Source organism: Furipterus horrens, unplaced genomic scaffold, assembly GCF_987537825.1.
Source record: "Furipterus horrens unplaced genomic scaffold, mFurHor1.1.pri manual_scaffold_7, whole genome shotgun sequence".
Classification (NCBI taxonomy): Eukaryota; Metazoa; Chordata; class Mammalia; order Chiroptera; family Furipteridae; genus Furipterus; species Furipterus horrens.
Window position 1 is genome coordinate 34,619,093 of NW_028327177.1, and position 22,889 is coordinate 34,641,981.

At 36.7% G+C, this 22,889-nt stretch overlaps 1 protein-coding gene across 1 annotated transcript in view; it reads left to right on the forward strand.

The window, feature by feature from the left end:
• Positions 1-22,889, forward strand: part of TRPA1 (transient receptor potential cation channel subfamily A member 1) — a 52,537-nt gene that overhangs the window by 15,667 nt on the left and 13,981 nt on the right. Inside the window, exons 4-17 of the mRNA XM_090282814.1 lie at positions 563-670; positions 3,462-3,570; positions 3,746-3,891; positions 4,903-5,039; positions 9,837-9,885; positions 10,920-11,019; positions 11,659-11,759; positions 12,831-13,000; positions 13,086-13,250; positions 14,821-14,938; positions 16,009-16,175; positions 17,766-17,859; positions 20,568-20,627; positions 21,144-21,236. Of these exons, the coding sequence (XP_090138940.1) occupies positions 563-670; positions 3,462-3,570; positions 3,746-3,891; positions 4,903-5,039; positions 9,837-9,885; positions 10,920-11,019; positions 11,659-11,759; positions 12,831-13,000; positions 13,086-13,250; positions 14,821-14,938; positions 16,009-16,175; positions 17,766-17,859; positions 20,568-20,627; positions 21,144-21,236 (1,617 nt within the window). The remainder of the gene's footprint in view (positions 1-562; positions 671-3,461; positions 3,571-3,745; positions 3,892-4,902; positions 5,040-9,836; positions 9,886-10,919; positions 11,020-11,658; positions 11,760-12,830; positions 13,001-13,085; positions 13,251-14,820; positions 14,939-16,008; positions 16,176-17,765; positions 17,860-20,567; positions 20,628-21,143; positions 21,237-22,889) is intronic.

Consider the following 22,889-nt stretch of genomic DNA (forward strand, 5'->3'; position numbering starts at 1 on the left):
CCAGACTAAGTTTGAATTAATTGAGCTATACCAGTGTTACATGAAACTCTTTTCTACTGAAGAAAATGGAGTTTTAATTGGTGTTTCCCAGAATACTTGCAATCTAGGTAAAAGAAAAATGACCAGAGGAGGAAAAAACACATTTCTTCCTCTCTTCCTCTTCCCTCCTCCCTTTTTCCCTTCTTTCCCTGCTTTCCTCTTCCCTGACCCACACAGTCAACAGATTTATTTTCTTGAACACTTTAGTTAACATAGGTTACTTAATACAGGTGAGAAATATTAAGTGAACTATGTTAACTAATATCTACAATTCTTACTCTATGTCCAGTTCCACACCTGCATATTGCCTTAATTGATGTGATGTCGAAGTGGCCACTATTCATCTGTTTGAGAAATTTATATAGTACCCACTATATGTAAGGTTTCGTGCCAGGGTCTATGGAAGAGGGATGAAAAATGATGAATAAGGACATTGCCCCTGGCATCCAAGAGTTTATAATCTAAATACCCTGTTTTGAAAGCTGCAGGTTAACTTTGACAATCACTCTCCCCTTTTGTGCAGGCCTTGACTGAGCACAGCAGTACAAATGTTAATTTGGAAGGAGAAAACGGAAATACGGCTGTGATAATCGCGTGCTCCAAAGATAACAGTGAAGCTCTGCAGATTTTGGTTTGTATTTTAATCTTTTTTTTTCTTTCTGTTTCTTTCCCTTTTCATTAGTACAACATGAATTATTGTTATTTACAACAACACTCAGTTTCTCTTTTTAGCAAAATATGAAATACAAAAAAATGCCATAAAGATAGTTCTGTGTGTTTTTATTTATGCACAGACACACCTTAAATCTTAAGTGGACCTGAGATTGCTTACAGAAGACTAACAGAAAAGCATTCAAGAAAATGTGAGAGCGAAATGAAAAGAAAGTATAGACAGGTAAATTAAGATGAAGCCGGTGATCAGGCTAGAATACATAATACAAAGTACAATAGCCTGTATGTTAATTGAAGCAGATCATACTTTTAACTTTGAACTTCTGAATAGTCAAAGGAAAGATAAGTATAGTCAATTGCAGACTTATTGTTGGGCCCATGAAATAAAAGCCAAGACAAACATAGCCATTCATGTTACCAAGACAAGAAGAAGTTGCTGTCATGGGTGCTCAAAAAGGTAGTTCATTGTGACAATAATGGCTAAGGTCCTTGGCCACAGCACTGAAGGAGAGTCACTTCTCTCTGGGGTGGTCCCCTGAAACTGGACACACCCATGTAAGTGACAGACTCCTGCTCCACCTAGTGCCCTGTCCAGTGTGGTGCTAGAATTCCAGGCAAGAGCTTTCCCCCCAATATTTCTTAATCACATCTATGTTATTCAAGCCATGTACTATATTTTTACCACTAGATTTTCCCTTTCTGAAATAAAAAAAAATTTAAAAATATCTCCCTTTTATTTAACTCTACAAGTATGTTCTAACATATTTACTGGATATCTTGGAGAAAAATGCATGTTCTTGAAAGCTATCATGATTAGACCAAAAGTAGAATAAAAATAAATTAAATAACACTCAAATCAGGAATTTAGAAAAGAGCTTCGAATAAACCAAAACAAACAAACAAACAACCAATGGACTAAATAAATAGTAAAGTCAAAACAAATAATAATGATTTTGAAATTATTTGATAAATCAAAGAGTTATTTCTTTGAAAAGGATAGTAAAATAGAAAAAGATTGGCAAATGTAACCAAAACAAAGGAGATAAAGCACAAATGAATACATAATATTAAAAATAACAAAGGGTTTTACCTGGATATGATGGTAATTTTTAAATGACAAAAGATCAGTATGCACAATTCTAAAAAAAATTATAAATTCACTTTTAATGGATTAATACCTAAAGTAATTAAAATTTCATATTAACTAAAAGACTAAAGACCTTTAAAGAACCATAAAATATTTTTTTAAAGTGCATTATCAAAGCTCTGGAGCCAGCCTATATTATGTGCTATGTTATAGGTTGATGAATTTCACAATGTACAGTCTTAAAAGTACTAGCAATTAATTCATCAACATAATTGAAAGAGTAACACAAAATACACTCTGGCCTTATGCAGGGAATATATGGATAGTTTGGTACTGGGTTGTGTGTGACACAGCACTTGGCCTGTGCAAACAAAGTATATCATTATATCTATATATTTATTTATCTTTAAATGAACATAAATTTATCCATAAAGTATTCTTACAGATCTATCAGGAAAAGATAACACTCCATGTAATATTGGCAAGGAGGTACTTAAAGTTTAATTACTTTCTCTAATAATCAAAGAGGAACAGGTTACAGTGAGATTTTTTTCTTTACCTCTTAAACTGGAAAGATGGAAAAAAATATCTTGTTGATATCCAGTGTTAGAGTAATTTTCATGGGTTGGGGAATTTCATTCACTGTGGGTGTGAATACTTTTTGACTCACCAATTCCAGTTCTGGGAATACATCTTGGAGATAATTAAAATTATCACTGACATTAACATTGATATCATATATATATATATATATATATATATATATATATGTCAGAGGGGAAAACTGAAAAAAGAAATTGAAGTTCACTTAATAGGATTCATTGTTTAAAGTTTTGTGTACCCCAAAATGAAATATGTACTTGATAAAATTATATTTTTAAAGAATATTGGCAAGTAAATCTTTTCTGAACAGTATGATCACAAAGTATACACATAAAAATTACCTTTGCAAATAAGACAAATAAATACATTGTCTTCCAAAATATAAATCAATGCTGTGCCTTGATGGTGAGATTATAGGTAATACTTGCTTAGTCACACTTTTCTGCTTTTTCAAAATATTTTCTTTTATGATAATAAAAGATACTTAAAGCAAAACCGAAGTCCAATGATCTATAGAAAATGACAGGTGAAAATGATTGATTGACTCAGGGGTCAGTTCTTCTAGCGTCTTTTTTAGCGAAGAATTTCCATTAGTGAAAATACCTGGTTTTCATAGTTAACAAGAATGCTGGTCTAATCATTTCATAATTTTACATAAATCAAATGGAAAGAATTTGGGAAGTATTATCATATCACTTTATTTGTATAAGGAATTGAGGCCGGGTGTAGGAGGAATCATGTTAATGTTTAAAAATATCTCACTAACCCCATTGAAAAATGTGTTCACTTTAGTTTTCTGGGCTATTAAGATTGATGTTTTGTGTCTATGTTTTTACCTCATCTTTGGAAAATATAATGTCTGTATTTCAGAATCTTAGCTGAGTTCCAAAGTTACCTTCTTACCTAGATTTTGTCATTTGAAGCTTTTCTATGTAGTTTTACATAATTACAGGATAATGAAATGGTCTGGGAGAGGCATGTAAATCCTTGCCCATCCTTGCAATGTGAGGTTTAAGATGTGTCTTTTGACTTTTTGTTGTTGTTCTTTCTTTTCCTTCAGTTAAAAAATGGAGCTAAGCCATGTAGATCAAATAAATGGGGATCTTATCCTGTTCATCAGGCTGCCTTTTCAGGTGCAAAAAAATGCATGGAAATAATATTAAAGTTTGGTGAGTAGAGGCTTTCCTACACAATATACTATAAAGAAGTCTATGCTGGTGGATGTTAATGATTTGAAAAATACTTAATAGAATTTATACATGAGCTGTTAAGCATTCTTTTTTAAAAAAATTCTTTTTATTCATTTATAATATCTGCTATCTTGAATTTTATTTTCTTCTCAAGGTGAGGAACATGGATATAACAGACAGTCTCATATTAATTTTGTGAATGGTGGAAAAGCTAGCCCTCTGCACATGGCGGTTCAGAGTGGTGACTTGGAGATGATTAAGATGTGCCTGGACAATGGTGCACAGCTGGAACTGATGGAGGTAACTTCCTATAGTCTACACAAGGCTTTTCTTTTAGAATGGTCATAAATTATTTTCCAAAATGCTTTATAGCTCTTTTATAGTTAATTAGATTGACACATCCCCTGGCTGGTTTGGCTCAGTGGACTGAGCGTCGGCCTGCGAGCTAAGTGTCGCTGGTTCGATCTTCCAGTCAGGGCACATCAGAGAAGGAAAACTCTGACTCCAAAAAACCTCCGCTGCCTTGCGGCATACCTCTTCAGGGGAAAGGCTAAGGGAGTAAACCCCGACAGAAAATCCGGAGCCGGAGTCCCTAAGGCGGTTTGACGTTGTAGTCAACACCGGCAACTCCTGCGGCGCACCTGAAGCCAAGCTGTATTGACTCCGTCTTTCCCTTGGACCCTTCAGCTGCGAAGAGAGGGGGGGTCTGCTGCATGGGCAACAGCAGACCCTCCATATCACCTGCCCAGGCTCTGTAGCTTCAGCTTCACTGGAGAGGACACTCCAGCGTCATCGCAAGATGTCGATTCAACACGGGAGGAGACAGATACCGTGTCACTCCCGAGTCGGACTGCACAGCCATTCTCGGCGGTGCAGGTAGACTCTTAAGAAGCTACACCATCGTCTCTCGAGACGGACGGCTGCCGATAGATTGACACAGCTATTTTCTGCTGTGCATGTAGAAGCAGAACAAGAGAGTCTACCAAATTTTAATCTATGTAAAGAATTTTGAGAGCCACCAAAACAACTTACTGCAAACACAAATACAGACCCAGTAAAGATAACGATACTGTCAATGATAGAAATATTGTCAGAGCTGTCAAGAGATGTCAGGTTGCAAGGAAACAAAATTGCCAGCTATGATTTTTATGCTGATACTTTTCAGCAGATGGAACTGATTACTATTCATCATCTTAAATTCTGTATTCCTTGATTTTATTGACCTGGGAAGAAAAAAACTCACAGCTGAATTTAGGTTATATCCTTCCACTGGGACTTAGGCATTGATTCTGGTATCATGACTCATTACAGAATGGGAAGTGCACAGCCCTTCATTTTGCTGCCACCCAGGGAGCCACCGAGATTGTAAAACTGATGATAACTTCCTACTCTGGTAGCGGCGATATTGTTAATGCAGTGGATGGAAATCAGGAGACAATGCTTCACAGGCAAGTGCCCTACTTACCATCCTGTGTATAGATTTTTAGTCTTCAGGTGTTAAATTATACCTGCAAGAAGTTAGCACTTAAACAGATTCTCTGGTTCAAAAGAAAAGGACAGAGATAACAAAGATCCTGGAAACTGCATGCTCCTCTGGAATCAAAGTAGAACCTTAAATAGATTTTGAAAGAACAGAGTCACTAGTGGCATGTTCTGGGTCAATTCTTAGTCCAGTGGATATAGGTTCAAGATTAATTGCCTATATGCTCAGAAGATCAACATGCATGGCATTCCACACCCTTTTGAATCTGTTCCAGTTCCTCCAGTGTCTTCTCCTCTTTTTTAGTGAAGATAATGGAGCAGATATATATGCATGTTCCACTTTTGCCACCCCATTCCCTTTCTGCCCACCTCCAAAATTATAGGTAAAGGTTTTCAGAACATCATTTTATGAAATGATAGGGACACTCTAAACAAGATAAATATTTCTGCAGAGTTTAACATTAATACACATCAGAGAAAACAGCATCTGAAACTGTGGGCATATTAGATGCTAGGACAATTCCTTGGGGAAGACAAGGACTTAATATTTCCTATGTGGCTAAGATGAGCTATATCTGTCTCTTTGTCTCTCTGTCTGCTTCTCTCTCTCTTTCAGACACACACACACACACACAACTGTGATCGTGCTGGAAGCCTACAATATCCCTCAGGGAAAAGGAAATTTGATCTACTGATATAAGATCTGGTTCTAAACTGAAAGATGGGGGATGCAATGTACATTTGCAAAGCCACCAGGCACAGGGGCATCTGCCTGGATAGAAACGAACTCCCACTTAGGATGAATTTGCCAACTAAAATTTCCTAGCCTAAAGGAAAACTCATAAAAGACAATAAAAATCAACAAAAGACTACTTTACTTCCAAGGAAGTAGTAATAATATGGTAATCTGAAAATAGTTTTAAAATAATATTATTTAAGACTTTCAGAAATTTAAAGGAAATCAGTTACATAAAAATAAGCAGATTAGGATGACATTATGAGAAGCAAATTGGCATGTATGAATCAAAGATTGTTACATGAAAAAGGTACAGTTAGAGATGAAAGAAAAAGCCTTTGAAATACTATATCTCAATAAATAGACTAACCTAAAGATTCTCTAACTGCTCCACATTAGAATCACGGGGAGCTTATAAAATCCCAATGTCAGTTCGTATCCCAGATTACATTAGAATTTTTGGATTAGGTATTAGGAATTTTTAAAACTCATCCAGTGATTCCAATGTTTAGCCAATTTAGAAACACAATGATCTGGATAAAGTTTATAAGTGTCCATTTAGAATAGAGCCTTAATATATATAATTAATACATAAATAAATATACATAAGAAGGAATTATTTTAGAAAAAAATAAATCCATCTCTGCGACCCATAAATATCCTTAACCTAGCTAGACATATTCAACTTGGATTGGCTGAAGATTTTTTGGACCAGTTCAGTCCAATTCTGATTAACCAAATACTGATTTAGGATCTTAGAATGACCTTCTAATAGCCAGTGACACTTGGAGTTTATGTTGAGCTTCAAAGGCAAGTTTGCTCTTTGGGCTAGAATTTTTTGTTACTTTTGTACTGCAAAGAACTCAGCCCATTGTTCTGGCTGAAACGGTGAGCTCTGGAGTCAGAGTAATGGGGTTCCACCCTGCCTGGCTATGTAACCTTTGACAAGTTGACCTTTTGGAGCCTCAGCACCCAACTTTATTGAGAATTTTCATTTTTAATGGACTCCTGGGTGGTGTCATTTTTGCTGGTCTGCAGTTCCTATGTTGAATAGCAATGTTCTAGACTGGGAAGATAAAAGAACAAATCAAATGGGGCCTTAATGTCATGATTTATTTCTTAAAATTACTAAATGCATTTAATATAATTTAAATACAATACAACTTCATGTAAATTTTGGGTCAAAATTAACAAGCTGATTATTTTGAGATCTAGATACAAAGGGCTAAGAATAGCTAAGATAATCTTTTTTTTTTTTCAGATTTAATGTGTTTTATTGATTAAAATATTACATTTGTGCCAATTTCCCTTCCCTCTGCTCCCCTCCACCCGGTGGCCCCCCTCCCTCCAGTTGTCCCCCCTTTTTAGATTATGTCCATTAGTTGTGCATACAGTTCCTCCCAACCTCTCTCCGTCTATTCCATTCCCTCCTACCTTGATCCCCAATTCCTATATCATCTCCCTCCCTTTCCCCATTCCCCCTCCCTGTTGACCTCCCCCCAATATGCTTCCCGTACCCACAGTTCCTTTTCCACTCTCGTTGCCTGTTTAGTTTGCCTTTGTTTCATCTCCCTAGCTTCTGTTTTTTTAAACCAGTCCCTTTAACATCTCATATAACAGTGGTTTGGATCTAATGAACTCTTTCAGTTTTATTTTGTCCTGGAAACACTTTCTCTGTCCTTCTATTCTGAATGACAATTTCGCTGGATAGAGTATTCGTGGTTGTAGGTTTTGGATTTTCATTACTTTGAATATTTCTTGCCAGTCCCTTCTTGCCTGTAGGGTCTCCCTTGAGAAGTCAGCTGATAGTCTAATTGGGACCCCTTTGTACATAATTCTTTTCTTCTCTCTTGCTGCTTTTAAGATTCTCTCTTTATCTTTAATTTTTGACATTTTGATTATAATGTGTCTTGGAGTGGTTCTCCCTGGGTCCAGTCTCTTGGGAACTCTCCTTGCTTTCTGGACCTGCAAGTCTATTTCCTTCCCCAAGTCTGGGAAGTTCTCCTTTATTATATTTTCACTCAATTTTTCAAGTTCTAGTTCATCTTCCTCATTCTCTGGCAAACCAATGATTCTTATGTTGGGCCTTTTATAGCTGTCCCAGAGGTTTCTGATCCTCTCATTGTTGCTTCCCATTTCCTCTCGCTGCATTGGTTGACTGCTTGTTCCTTCTCCATATTCCAGTTTGTTGAAATGAACTCTGGATTTTTTCTCACCTTCTATCTCGTATGCGGTTTTGTTCCTTTTGTTATGAAATTTTTTCGCTTCTTTCTTATCTTTTTCCTGCTCTTTTGTGAATTCTGTAAGCCACCTGATAACAATGGCCCAGAACTGAGCCTCTGACAGGTTTCTTATCTGTTCATCTGTCAGGTTCTCTATCTGCTGTCTGGTGAGTTGTGTCACCGGTATTTCTATAGTTGTCTGCCTCATTTTGACAGATGCGTTTTGTTTTCTTGGGCTGGCTGTCGGGGGCAGTGCCTGTGTACTCGTAATGACCCAGCGACCGGCGTGCGCCGTTTGGTGTCACAAATCAGCGACTGGCGCCTGCCTGTCCGCGACCTATTTCACAGCCCTGTGGTGCTTTCTTTGGGGGCGGGGGTCCAAGATGGATTCACACAGTTATTCAGCTAGGAGACCGGGATCCGTCCTCCCGCCCCCCTGGGCCTCACTGTTCAAGGCGATGCGGCGGCCGCTCTCCCCAGCGCCGGAGTCCGCACCGCCAGGGGCTTGACCGGCCGGGATTCCTCGCAGCCCGCCGCTCTGGGTGCGACCGCAAACAGCACTGCCCTCTTTAACTCTTACCTGCCCAAATGGCACCGCTGGTTTATAACTTCATATGTTGGACTTCCGTGTAGTTTTATTTTCTGGAATTTCTAGTTAACCTTTGTTTTGAAGTAGTTGTATTCCTCTCTAGTTGTAGAGGGAGACCTAGCGCGTCCGTCTAAGCCTCCATCTTGGCCGGAAGAAGCTAAGATAATCTTGAAAGAGAACAAGGAAATAAGATTTTCTGTAGGAAACAAAGTTTTAAAGCATTAACATTTGTTGTGGTGATGCTTTGATATAGATTGAAAACTTTTATTTGCTTAGTAACATTATCCTTATGATCAGCTGTGAGATAATATGAAAATGACTTCAATTCTTGCCATAATTTTTTTGGCTCCATAAAATCTCAGGAAAGCTAACTGTACCTTGTTAATTTTGGCAAAAGAGGGGCATTTTGAACCCTGCAGATGAATTTTAGGTGCATGAACTGTTGTTATACCCCAGGGTCAACAGTGGTAACTGTCAGGACAGCCTTGCTCTGAGAAATCACCCAGAGACCACTGTGGGGTCAGGCAATGGATTTATTGAGGGAAAAGGGGGGAGTGGAGTGGAGGTGAGAGGCAACTCCTGGACCAACCCAAGGGCCCATAGGAGCAAGGGGAATGGGGACTCCTGGTCCTCCTTGTGGGCCCGCAGGAGTCCCACCTGCACTTCTGCAGGCACATTTTTTTTATACTTGTGAAACACACATTTCAATGAGGGTGAGTTTGCTTATCAACATATTCAGTAGGTCAGTTGCATCTCATTGTTTCCCCTCCCCCCACCAGGTTAGTTAACATATCAGGTTAGGTCCATTAACACTTCCTCTAGGAAAGGGCTAGGTTGTTTAGCATATATCAAAAGTCCAGGTGTGCATTCTAGCTGCCTCCCTGTTCTAACAGTAAAAATCAGTTATTATCTTTTACTCAAGTTTTTAGGACAGATATTGTTACTCATTTCATAACACCTTCTTGATGATTTTACATGGAGAAAACAGGTTTACTAAAAGATGAGGAAGAAAATCTTGTGATGTATCTGATGTTTCTCCATTACTATTACTTTGAAAATATGACCCTAATCAGAACCAGTTATAGATTTTGAAATGTTCTTAATTGTCTAGCATTTTATCATATTATTACATAATCACTTAAGTTGAGTTTTTGAATATAGCAACTTTATTTTATATGAATAGTAGCTTAATATGCTTATAATTCTCTTTTTGCAGGGCCTCATTATTTGATCACCACGAACTAGCAGAATACTTAATTTCAGTGGTAACTATTTCATTGACAGTTTATTACTATTTACAGTTGAAAAATCATATAATTATATAATATGAATTGAAAAATAAACCAAATTTTAATTTTTTGTTTATTAGCAAAATGTTTACAAAAAGATAATTGATCAACACATTTGCAAGTAGACTACATTGTGCTTGAATATATAACCAAACTGCATTATCATGAACTTAGAAGTATCAAAGGGTATTTTGCTGCCTGTGTCAATGTGTATAGTGTGGGAAATGGGTAGGTACCTAACAAGAAAAGCTCTGGAGTGCTAGCCTTGGTGATTCTACTGGTCCTTCTTCAGTACAAGAGGCTTTGAGGTGGGGGTGGGACAGGCAGTACCAGTCACTTGACCACCCACTATAAGCTTCTACCCCCAGCTGCCTCAGTGCTGTTTTTCAATAATGAAAAACTGAGGAATTAACTTCGAGTTAAATTTTAACAAGCCATTTATACAGATGAATATATGATGGATTTATTTAGGTCCTACCATATCAGCAACGAATGTAGTTTCCTTTGTAGCATTTAACGTGTGTTTGTTGTCAGTAGCAACTCTTGATATGGTGATAGTTTCATCTTTTTCAGATGAAGTAGATTTTGTAAAAAGTGAGCAATTTCTTGTGAATATTTTTGAAATCATGTATGCAATAAATTTGGGAGATTTTTTTTATTATAGACATTTAAAAATCTTTTCTTAGAGTTGGAACTCAACTATTGCTAAAGGTCAAGGATTTTATTTTATGGTTTAGGTAGTAACAGAGATCTATAGTCAGATGTCAGTCAAAAGATTAACATGTTAGAATAATTTTTGTTGTTGAAATTATAAAAGAATGCCTTAATTTCTGATGGTACCACATACAAATTATAGGAAATTTTCAAGCAGCTCTGTAGTTAGCCATATGCTTGGGTGCTAGCCATATTATGGTCACTCTATCCCAATGAGTTAATATTATTTACAGATTGTAATGTAAGTTGATTTGTCTGTTTATAAGCTTTTTGTTGAAAGACTTGCTCTATTTTAGGGAGCAGATATTAATCGCACTGATTCTGAAGGACGCTCTCCACTTTTATTAGCAACTGCTTCTGCATCTTGGAATATTGTAAATTTGCTACTCGCTAAAGGTACCACAAAAGTCCAAGCTGAACCTTTAGAACTACTACTCCATTTGTTAAACATTAACCATTTATTGTGGGCCAGGCATCAGGCCAAGTACTTGAATACAAAAGTAAATGGAATATTTCTCATGTCTAGAAAAATATTCAGTCCAGTAAGGGATCAATACTTAAAAAGATAATTAGATAATAGTTATAAAGTAATTATCATGTCCCAGGCATTTTGCTGAACATTCTATCTACATTCTCTCAATGGTTAATTTTATGCAATATAAGTACTATAACTGTTTCCATTTTAAATACTCACTTGATGTGATAATAGCAAAAAATAAAGGTATCATCCCCTTTTCTCTCTCCATCTCTAACCCCTTTATCTTTATAGTTTATACTTTCAAAGGTAAGACCTCCTATATTAATTAATGTAATAAATCATATATTATCTCCCCACCTTTACACATACACATGGAGTACAACAGTAGGTAAACCTGTTTGTAACTATATTTAGTTTTCTTATCTAAATGAAGTTTCCTATAAGTTAAAGTTTGAGAGAGATTTAAATCAAGTTTTTTTTTTCTTAAATTAAAACTCCACCATAGGCCATGCTTTAAATAAATGAGTAGAAGTTATATTTATATTGTGCTCTTTTAGGTGCCCAGGTAGACATAAAAGATCATCTTGGACGTAACTTTTTGCATTTGACTGTACAGCAACCTTATGGATTAAAAAATTTGCAACCTGAGTTTATGCAGGTAATATATATGCATGTGTGTGGATTCCCAGAAACGGAGCTGGGCTCAACAGAAAGTAAAGTGATTTTTGCTTATTATGATTTTTATTATTATGAAGGCTGGTTCTGGAATTTAAAAATTATTTAAAAATAAAGGTGTGATATTTAAATATTTATTTACAATATAGTGGTGATGGTGATAATAAATTACATTGGGATTGAATTTCTCAAGTTACAAAGGGTTCCCATATATACTTATCTATCTATCTATCTATCTATCTATCTATCTATCTATATATATATATATATATATATATATATATATATATAGAGTCAGCTTTCCTTCACTCTTTGACCATTAGGAATTGGTATCAGTGAAAAGGCCAAGTAGATGCGTGGGTTAGCAGTATACCATCATCAGTTAAAAAAAAAAAAACAATTGTTCATCATACTTGTTGACATGTTGAAAACATTCTCTCTATTTTTATATTCACTGACTAATATTTATTAAATATTAGGTGCATCTGAAGCACATCATATTTTTCTAATAGATTTCAATATTGCCAATATCTTTAATAAAGAATCAAAATGTATGCATTTGAATATTTTTAATAAAAGTATGTGTTTATTGATTGGATTAAGCTGTTCATTTGGCATTGATTTTTAATTTAACATTCATACAAAATATAGAGTAAACCTAATTCTAATATTTCATCACTTTCTTCTAATAGAACACATTAGCATTAAGCTCTTAATTGTTATTTGGGGGAAAAAAGTGAAGGGAGGTCTGTGGAGGGTAGTCCATGGTCAAATATGTTTGGAAAATGCTAGGTTAAAACTGTTAAGTACATTCCCTACTCTTAGGACTTCCCAGAGCCTTCGTACATTATAGTAATTTGCACTGTAAGAAGATAGCATGCACCGTCATCCATGTTTATTTTACTTTGTGACCCTTCAGGTTGTTTATATTTTTGTCCTTAAGGGATACATATTGGCCCTTATTGGAAAATACTATCTTATAGACTAGTTTGGAAAACACTATAATTAGCATGATAGCAGAGTTATGTTTAGAATGTTAATTTTTTTCTCATAGATGCAACATATCAAAAAGCTGGTTATGGATGAAGACAACGATGGGTGTACTCCTTTACATTATGCATGTAGACAGGGAGTCCCTGTCTCTGTAAATAATCTACTTGGCTTTAATGTATCCATTCATTCCAAAAGCAAAGATAAGCAGTCACCCCTACATTTTGCAGCCAGGTAAGGGTCAGTTTATGTGACATATGAGCAAGTCAACTTTCAGTTTGATATTTGCTTTAAACATATGAAACCTCATTTTTTCAAGTTATGGCCGTATCAATACCTGTCAGAGGCTCCTGCAAGACATGAGTGATACAAGGCTTTTGAATGAAGGTGACCTTCATGGAATGACTCCCCTCCACCTGGCTGCAAGAAATGGGCATGATAAAGTAGTTCAGCTTCTTCTGAAAAAAGGTGCCTTATTTCTCAGGTGAGGATATATGATAAGACTATTTATATATATATATTATATATATATATAACTCAGCTATTTCCAGGTTGTTTTTCTGTTTTATTTTTTATTATGGTACCTAATTTTCTATCTCCCTAAGCACTTTTATCTAATTTACTCCTTGAAGCATATGTGACCTCTGAAATATTAAAAGACAAATCAGTATTATTGCCTACTGACAAATGAAGACATTGAGATTTTTATAGAGTTGAAGACCTTGTTCAGGGTCACAGATTAAATGGCTTTGTGCAGAGTAGTTCCCAGGAGCTTTGAAATACAGTTGCTCATATTTTATTGTACTTCACTATGCTACCATCTTTTAACACAGATACAAAAGTGTGTACATATACACACACCCCATGCAAAAGCAAAGATTACTTTTCATTCCATCTGGTGAATGGTAGATATAAAAAGCACCATTTAAACAACAACCTGAGATATAAAATATTCCTGAATTTCATTATACTTAACTCTAACACAAGGAGCAAAACGGAATTAAAATAATTACACACAATAAAAAGGTAGCATAATTAAATGACATCTTTGCAAAAGGAAAATAAAAACGCAGAAGTTTTATAGACATATGATGAGCTATCTTCTAATGTCAACCAGGTGAATGAGCAAAGAGCTCATTAGGCTAATGTTCAAAAACACATTTCTTTATCAGACTGCCAATCCCAGCAACATCGCAAGGCAGCTGGGAACTGCATGCTCAGCTCAGTTCCTTCCTGCTTCCATGGGAACACAGGCAGTGACCTGCAGAGGGGACCCTGGTGAACCCAGGCCAGAGAGTTGTTGCTTAATTACATCACAACGGAAATAACGAGGTGGCTCTTGCACCCTAGCACAGTTGCTCACCAGCATTGAAATTAAATTGTGTCAAAATCTCACATGTGTTTTTCTATCTATAATTTGGAAAAAATGTCAAGACTTCATTGTCTTTAATACTAAATTACTGTGAGAAAAGACAAAACATTTCCCAAAGGGATTAAGTAAGCATCTTGGAGAGGAGAGAAGAAGGATCTCTTCAGACCTAAACTCTCAGAAGGCTAAGTGGCACTAAGTTAAGTATCTTACAGTGATGTATTATAAGATGATGATACTCTTTTTATTATTCTTATTAGTAATAACTAGTGTCCATGAGACTAATAAATCATCATGGAAATTTTTGATACAATGCTCAATGAAAGAACAGAACAAGATTTAAAATAGTGCATACAATACATTATAGCCTTGGGAAAAATATGTACGACACAGACATGCTAACTCCATCTTTACCTGCCCCCAAGTTTTTGTTATTGTGTTTATATACTTTTACATTTTAATCTGCTAAGTTAAAAAATATGTGTGTATCACATTATAGGTAGATCATTTAAGACCATTGGTTTGAAGTTAGCTCGTTTGTTATTAATACATAATAAATGTTTAGTTGCTAGAACTTAGATCGCATTTTTTCTTTGTCATAAGACCTACTTTTAAAATGGTGGTATACCATCCCGTGTTTCTTCTGTAAGGGGAATGCACACATCTCTTCTTAACTCTTTAACAGTGACCACAATGGCTGGACTGCTTTACATCATGCTTCCTTGGGCGGGTACACGCAGACCATGAAGGTCATTCTCGACACTAATTTGAGGTGCACAACAGATCAGCCAGATGAAGAAGGGGTATGTACTGTGTTCTTCATACCTACCCCAAACCTTGGCATATAAGCAACTTCAAAAATTGCAGTAAAGCCTTCTCCTTAACCAACCTCTTCTCCCCCTTGTCCTGCTCATAGCCTTTTTATTGGGTTCTTGCTATGCAGATCCTTAGATAGAGGAAGGTGTGAAAGAGGAAAAGAATATGGAGAATACTAAGGGGTGTGTGCATGCTGAGGACACCTCTTTAGTCTCCTAGAGACTGGTTCATAGGTCTGTGTGGATTGGTGACAAAATTTTCAACAATGGTGAACCGAGAAAAATGAAGACGGTAGGGGTAAATCTTTATAAAACTAAGTGCATTTGATTTGAAGGACTGTCCTTTATTCTGAGATGATGTTCTTCCTCCTTTTTTGGAGGGCAAGTATTGAAATGTAAATTCTTTCATGAAATGATAGAGATAGAAGATTATCATTGCTTTCTAAAAATGTCTTTATATAGCAAAACAAAAGATTGTCAATTTTTTAGAAACTCTGATTAAAATTATTTATTTATTGATTGATTTTTAGAGAGAGAGAGAAACATTGGTTTGTTGTTTCACTTATTTATGCATTCATTGGTTGTTTCTTGTGACCAGGGATTGAACCCACAACCTTGGTGTGGTAGAACATTCTAACCACTGAGATACTTGGCCAGGGCTGAAGCTCTGATTTTTTAAATTTATTTTTATTTACAAGCCTGTGAAAACCCCAAATCTTGGAACCACTACTCTATGAAATGATATATCTCTCCTAAATATTTTTTCCTGGGGTAATTTCAGGATCCTTACCCTGACAGCTTGTCCTTTGTCCTCGTGGAATCATCCCACTGCAGAAACAAAGCAAAATAACCACTTGGAATTCACACACACACACACACACACACACACACACACACACACCATGTTTGAACTATAAACTCATTATCTTGAAGCTTTATTCTGAACATCAGTTCTACATTTTATGCATTTTGGTATCAAATGGATAGTTTGGTTAATAATTTCTTTTAAGCAGTTCAATAATGAACCATGGTAGTAAATATTCTATTTTCTCTAAAAGAACACCGCACTTCACTTTGCTGCAAGGGAAGGCCATGCCAAGGCCATCGCCCTCCTTCTGAGCTACGGTGCTGACATTGTCCTGAACAAGCAGCAGGCCTCCTTTCTGCACCTTGCCATTCACAACAAGAGAAAGGAGGTGGTTCTTACGACCATCAGGAACAAAAGGTATGCTGCCTTTCTGTTCACTGTCATTGAGTGTCTCCTGGCATGAGGGATTATTCACAACCTGAGAGGAAACAGAATGAGAAAAAGAATATGTTTCAGCTGTTAATCAACATTATTTATTGATTTTCTTTTTAGAGATAGAGAGGAAGGGGAGTAAGAGGGAGAGGGAGAGAAAGGGAGAGAGAAACATCGATTTTGTCATTCCACTTATCCATGCATTTATTGTTTGCTGCTTGTATGTGCCCTGACCGGGAATTGAACGCACAACCTTGGTGTATTGGGACAACACTCTAACCCAGAGCTACTAGGCCAGGGCTTAATCAACATTTTCTAAGCATTTTTTAAATGTCAGTTGTTTACAGGAAATTTTAACGAACTCTTTGGGTAACAGCAGTCATTTTGTTTGACCTCTCTTATCTTCAGTTTCCATTTCTGAAACATGGGGGGCTTGGATCACCTTCACGGCTGTCTTAAGAGACTTGGGGGTTCAAGCATGTGCAGTGTCTGGCATCGTGGTCATTGTCAAGCACACTCTGCTCTGCCCTATTTGAACTTCCCCGACACTCTCTTGCCAACAGAAATCCCCAAACTGGATGTTGGTGAAAATATCCTCCAAGTTTGTTGTTAGTAATGCCATCTATGAAATTGCCATTAACATGTGATCTTTTGTGCTTGTGGATTTTTGAGCCAGACTCCTAGGAGTTTTAATGATGAAGTTGGAGAGTAGTTTTTCCCACTTATTGTGTATAAGTTTTTCTATAAAACCACAGACAGATATGTGCAAGGGCCCAGTGTCACCCAGTAATGGACACAGAGGTGACCAACCTCATGGTCAAGGCAGATAAGGCCTGTGTTTTGGAACATGGCACAGTCTCAAGATCCCCTGCTGATCATTCTTTTGAAGCACTGTCAATGCAAGTAAGCAACCAGAAGTTTTCTACTGATTATGCAGATTTTCTAGATGGATTTTGCTGATAGGGTTAACAGAAAATTTGTCTGAGTAGTTTTTAGAACTAGTCTCTCATGACATAGATGGGCTCTTGGAGGTAAATGGGTTCTTTATTTTCTGTTGTAAATTGATCTCCTCCTTGGTATCATGTGTATCTTTTTATTCTGTCCAACTGGATGGAAATGAAAAAAGGGTCAGACTCTGCAATGTTTTGGCAGCACCTGTGGTTGTTAATACACTTGACACACATTATTTTGTAGTTTAATTCAATACATGATGTATACGTGGATTAAATGCTAAATATCCTGTGCCCAGTACTGTGTTGCTATCGTATGTATGTGAATATAAATATCTCTACCCAACATGACCAGCTCATGATCTCAGGAAGAACAGAAGGCAAAAATCTACATTCTTTAAAGGCATTTAGGGAAAGAGAACAGCAATTATAACAGCCATCCTGGAATTTACCCACATTTCTAATTTCCAATAATGGGCAAAGACCCTATTAATGAATTTATTCAAATATTGGTTCATTGAGATCAATTCAGGTTTCTCATAGACATAATCTTGACTATCAACTGGTAGTTTTGTTGTTGTACAGAACAGATTAAGACTTGTGTTTTTTGTTATTGTGTTTACAGATGGGAAGAATGTCTTAGTGTTTTTAGTCATAATTCTCCAAGCAATAAATGTCCAGTCATGGAAATGGTAGAATACCTCCCTGAATGCATGAAAGTAAGCTCTTCAAATAAAACTCCTTCTGGGTATATCTTGGCATACAATATAATGTGAGGATTTATTGTTGTAATCATAACCTAAATAATAGTAATTTCCATTTTTAAATAAAGTTTCTAGTTTTACATAGTCTATAAGGGAAGTTAGCCAACAAGTATTTAAGGACTTACTTGGGTTAAAGAAGATTATCCTATTAGTTGCTATGTGGAATGTAGTAAATATGGTCAACAGATTTTTTTATTCAAATAATCCAAATCTAGAGCAGAGTCTACTAATGGTGGTTGCTGGCTGGACAAATTCTCTAGATGTGTTATTAATAGAATGCATGTTATTTTTTCAAATTTGCATTAACTGCTAGCATTTAAAACTAGGAGGCTCCCATAAGGATCCAGATATCTGGGTTCCTGTAAAAAATCAGAAGGTCTAGTGTGCACAAGGCAGGAATCGCTGGGTGAGTGAGTAGCAGCTGCTTCCTTTAGATGGGGTGAGCAGCTCCCATCTCTCACACCCCACCTTCTTCTTTTGTATATTCAGCTCTAATACCAGGTGTTAGTTGCCAGGTATTGCCATTCTTGTGCAGTTGATTTCCTTGTAGTAAAGTGACATTTCTCTACATATGCTTCTATCCAAACTGATGAGTTAAAAAAAAAAAAAATCTTACTTTTAGCAACAGCATGCTTAGACCTAGAGGGGATTATGCTAAGTCAGAGAAAGCAACTACCATATGATTTCACTTATATGTGGAATCTGATGAACAAAATAAACAAATAAGATAGAAACAGACTCATCAATGCACAACAAACTGACAGCTGTCAGAGGGGAAAGGGGTGGGGTGTGTATGAAATAAGTGAAGAGATGAAGCAAAAAAATACCAAAAACAATAGACACAGACAACAGTATGGTAATTACCAGAGGGAAAAGGGGATGGGGAGCAAGCAGAAACGGTAAAGGGGGAATAAATAGTGATGGAAGGAGACTTGACTTTGGGTGGTGAACACACAATACAATATATTATAAAGTTGTACATTTGAAACCTATATAATTTTATAACCAATTTAACCCCAATGGAAGCAATTACAAAATTAATTTTAAAAGTAAAATAAATAAAAAAACCAAACTGTGAAGATAAAAGCCAGCCCAAGGAGAGCCAACATTTGAAGGACAATGGAAAAGAGCTCTGAAGGCTAGCAAAATTCATTCATTTAAACTGCTTGCCTGGCCTCTGTGGGCCTTAGAATGTGTGACTGATTATGCTAGATTAAACCCAGCACATGACAGACAGATTTATATCTAATGATGTTTTGTACAGCATTATTAATAATAGTAAAAAAAGTTAGAAATATTTTCATATAGAAAACTTAGAACATAATTGAAAAAATATACCAAAATATTAACCAGAATTATTACAGGTACGGGATTATGATTGGTTTTTCTTCTCTTTTTTATGCTACTATATATTTTCTAGTGTTCTATGATTACTTTGTATTGTTTTAGTATTGTGATTTTTTTTTTTTAATGGAGTAACTTAAAGGTGTTTCAGTTTGGCCTCACACCACACATTTGAATAACTTGCACCACCCCTCCCACTGTGGGCTGTCCACTCCCCAGCCCATCCTTCATTGTGCCTACGCTGATTACTCCAGACTCCTCAAACTGAACAATCAGACCTGCCTCTCCAGTTCTGGCTTGCATAGCACTACTGACTAGTTTTGTCTTTATTTTCATGATACCTATTAGGACCCTTAGTACCACTACCTCATCACCAACAGAGACTTCCTTGCCATTTCTTAAGGCCTTCTGGTGTGGAGACCAGCCACTGGGGCCTGGCTCCCTGATGCTCCCCTTCAGGGTATTGTCCAGCTCTTCACCCTTGCATCCTTTAGGAAGGGTGGACCAGTTGCCCCAGGAACTCTGGGTGACATACTGATGAGATCATCTGGGGCCTTCTGTCCAAATCCGGGTCCAGGAGGGCAACCTGACTGGGTAGTATTTCTTTCTCAGGGTATGAATTTAGGCCACCAGGAAAGTACCAACACACAGATTGGGGTGCCTCAAACCATTTATGTAGACAGGGGCCCCACAAAAATATTTGTCCTCACATACCCTAGGGGAGGCTTTAATGATCCCTTAAGTATTCTCTCCCTTTGTTAAACACTTGGAGGACCTGCGATATTTCTCCTTGTAGAAGCTATTCCCCACTATCCTGTCTATGCTGCTCTAGAAGAAGACAGTCAGTACTGCTCAGAGAGCGACATACAGAAGCAAACACAGAATTTCAGGCTCAAGAATACAGATGGGATGTTGGCCAAGGCTCAGCTGAGAGCTGATTACACACAATAAATTATCACTACAAGATGCTGAATAAAGGAATCCTTAATAATCTATATATTCTCTAGAATCCCAGAAAGACATCAAATCTGAGGCAGAATGAGTGGAATATTTCTTTCTCAGATTTCAGTAAATTTAATTTGTTTCTCAAGTGCATGATATTTTTCTGAATTCCTTGTATTTCTGAGGTGTGCAGTGGTATATGTAACATTTTATTTTTTTAAACTTTGTTCCTGAATGGCATGGATTACAGTTTATCTAGGAGGAACAAGAAGCAAAGGAAGGGGAGGAAATGTCTTGGTGTTCTTTTAAAAATGGGATCAAATCCTGTCTCTTATCTACTCTCTCACCCAATATCTTAGCCATTTTTCCTCTCAAAGGTACTTTTAGATTGCTGCATAACACCCTCCACAGAAGACAAGTCCTGCCAAGACTACAGTGTAAGCTTATTTTACTATGATAATTTAGTTTATTTTATTACAATTCTTTAAAGAATATTAAAAACGTTAGTAGAGTTTCACAATCTCAAAAGGTGGTAATTATTGTTTTCATTTGTCATTACATACTTATAAGACAATTTGCCCCTTAGATCCTCAGTTTCCCCCAATATTTTAATTGATTTTAATAGCATTATTTAGGGTTGTTCCTAGTCTTATATTTTCTTGCATAGTATTGCCTGAAGAATGATGTTTTAAAAGGTCTAAGTGAATTTTTGAGAATTCATCTTTTCCCATGAATGTGAACTAAAAATCAATTGAATTAAGGCTTCCTAGAATATTTAGTTTTAAATCTAATATGCAATAATAACTTAATGTACTTTTGTTCCAATGAAATGACTCAACTTTATTTGAATCACTTAATTTTCAGCAGAATTGTAGGTTTGTGTATGTGATTTGTCAAGAACAGTTTTGGGGCCTATCCTAGAATATAATTTTTAAAAATTATATCTTCTATAGATCGAGTATAATTTCAGATATCTTCAGTGCCCATTAGAATTCACGAAAAAAAATGCACAGGACGTTACATATGAGCCTCTCTCAACCATCAATGTAAGTCCAGTGTTTTCATTATGTACGTAGTTTCTACACAAGCTTCTGTAATGTTTTGGTACCATAGTTCAGGAAGGAGCCTGGAGAGAATTCCAGGTTTACAGTTTTATGTCTGTCTGCCGTGTGGCCAACCCTTTATTTTTCTGGTAAAGAAAGCAATAATTTTCTATAATTGCTATAATTTGACCTCCTTAAAATTTCATCTCTTAATCACTTTAGTCCTAATGGTCATGCCAAACCTGTCTCAACCCAGAATCCAGGCTGCCCCTCTAAATACAGACATACTACATATTTAAGAGTTTGCTCCAGTGTAAATCAGAGGAAAATGCAGGGCTTGGTATTTTACAATCATAGCTTCCAAGTTCAGCTGAGCACTGGGCTCCATGGTAAACTGAACTTTCAGAAGCTCTTAGATCCTTCAGGAAGAATAAACGCAATCTGAGAGCAGGCCCTAAATGCTCAATATGAACCGAATTTCCAAAGAGACTCATTCTAAACCAGTTCTTATTCCGAAGACTGCATTTCCATTTTTAGTAGATGAGGCAATAAAAGCCATGCAGCTGATCTACTTCAGTCTAAACCAGGGGTCTCAACCACAAATAACTGCAGAGGAAACAGGTAACAGATGTGTGATGAGCTCCTGGGGTGAAAGGACAATAGCTATTGTATCAACAAGTTGTTGCCATGTGGGAATGGCAACCTAGGCTTGTATAAATATTGGCAACAAATAAAATTTTGTGCAAGCAAAGTAAAACATATTTGAGGGTTAGATTTGTAAACTTTGGTCTAGGACCTAGATTTGTGCTGTCTAATATGGTAACCATGAGCCACATGTGACTACTTAAATTAGCATAAAATAAAGTTAAAAATTTATTTCTTTATTGGCCATAGTCGCAGTTCTGGCACTTAGGAGCCAATGTAGTCTGTGGGTTTCCTATTCAACATCAAAGATATTGGACATTTGCATTACTGCAGAAAATTCCACTGGTCTAGACCAATTCAGAATTTCCATTCACCTTAAATGAATTCATTTCTCTTACTGAGCACTTGGAATGTGAAGGGAGCAGTCATATGGATCTTATGCCCACGAAATGGTGATGGCAATGATGCTCACATTTGCTCATGCGAAGCATTTTAGCTCTGCTGGAGTAGATTTTGTTTTGCAGTTGTTATAGTTCAGGCTCATAGCAGTGCCTAAAAGTAACTAACTATAGTTATACTTAGAGAATTTTTGTCTGCGTGTGGGTTTTTCCCATTGTATTTGAAAGAATAGGCAGTACTTTATCAGAAAGAGTTCATTGTCTCCACCACCAGAACAGGATGAAATAGAATATTTGCAGCTTTTAAAAAGAACTGGATGTTGAATAATATAGACTCAGTATAATTTACATGAAACAGGCTCACTTGAATAAAAACACCACATTCAGTGGGCAGCACATAAGCATGTGATTGGATGGCGCCTTCATAAAGTAGCATTAGTTCTAGGAGAGCAGAGGAGGGTGTTCTGGAGGGTAGCTGGTCTGGTGCAGGAAATTATTGTGTTCAGAAGTCTGAAAGTCTAGATGGACCAGGCTCAGACTCAGGCAAGACAGAAAACAGACCCACGGCAGCCCTCTGAAAAGTTAGACGTGAAACATATGCTCCACTCTTCTC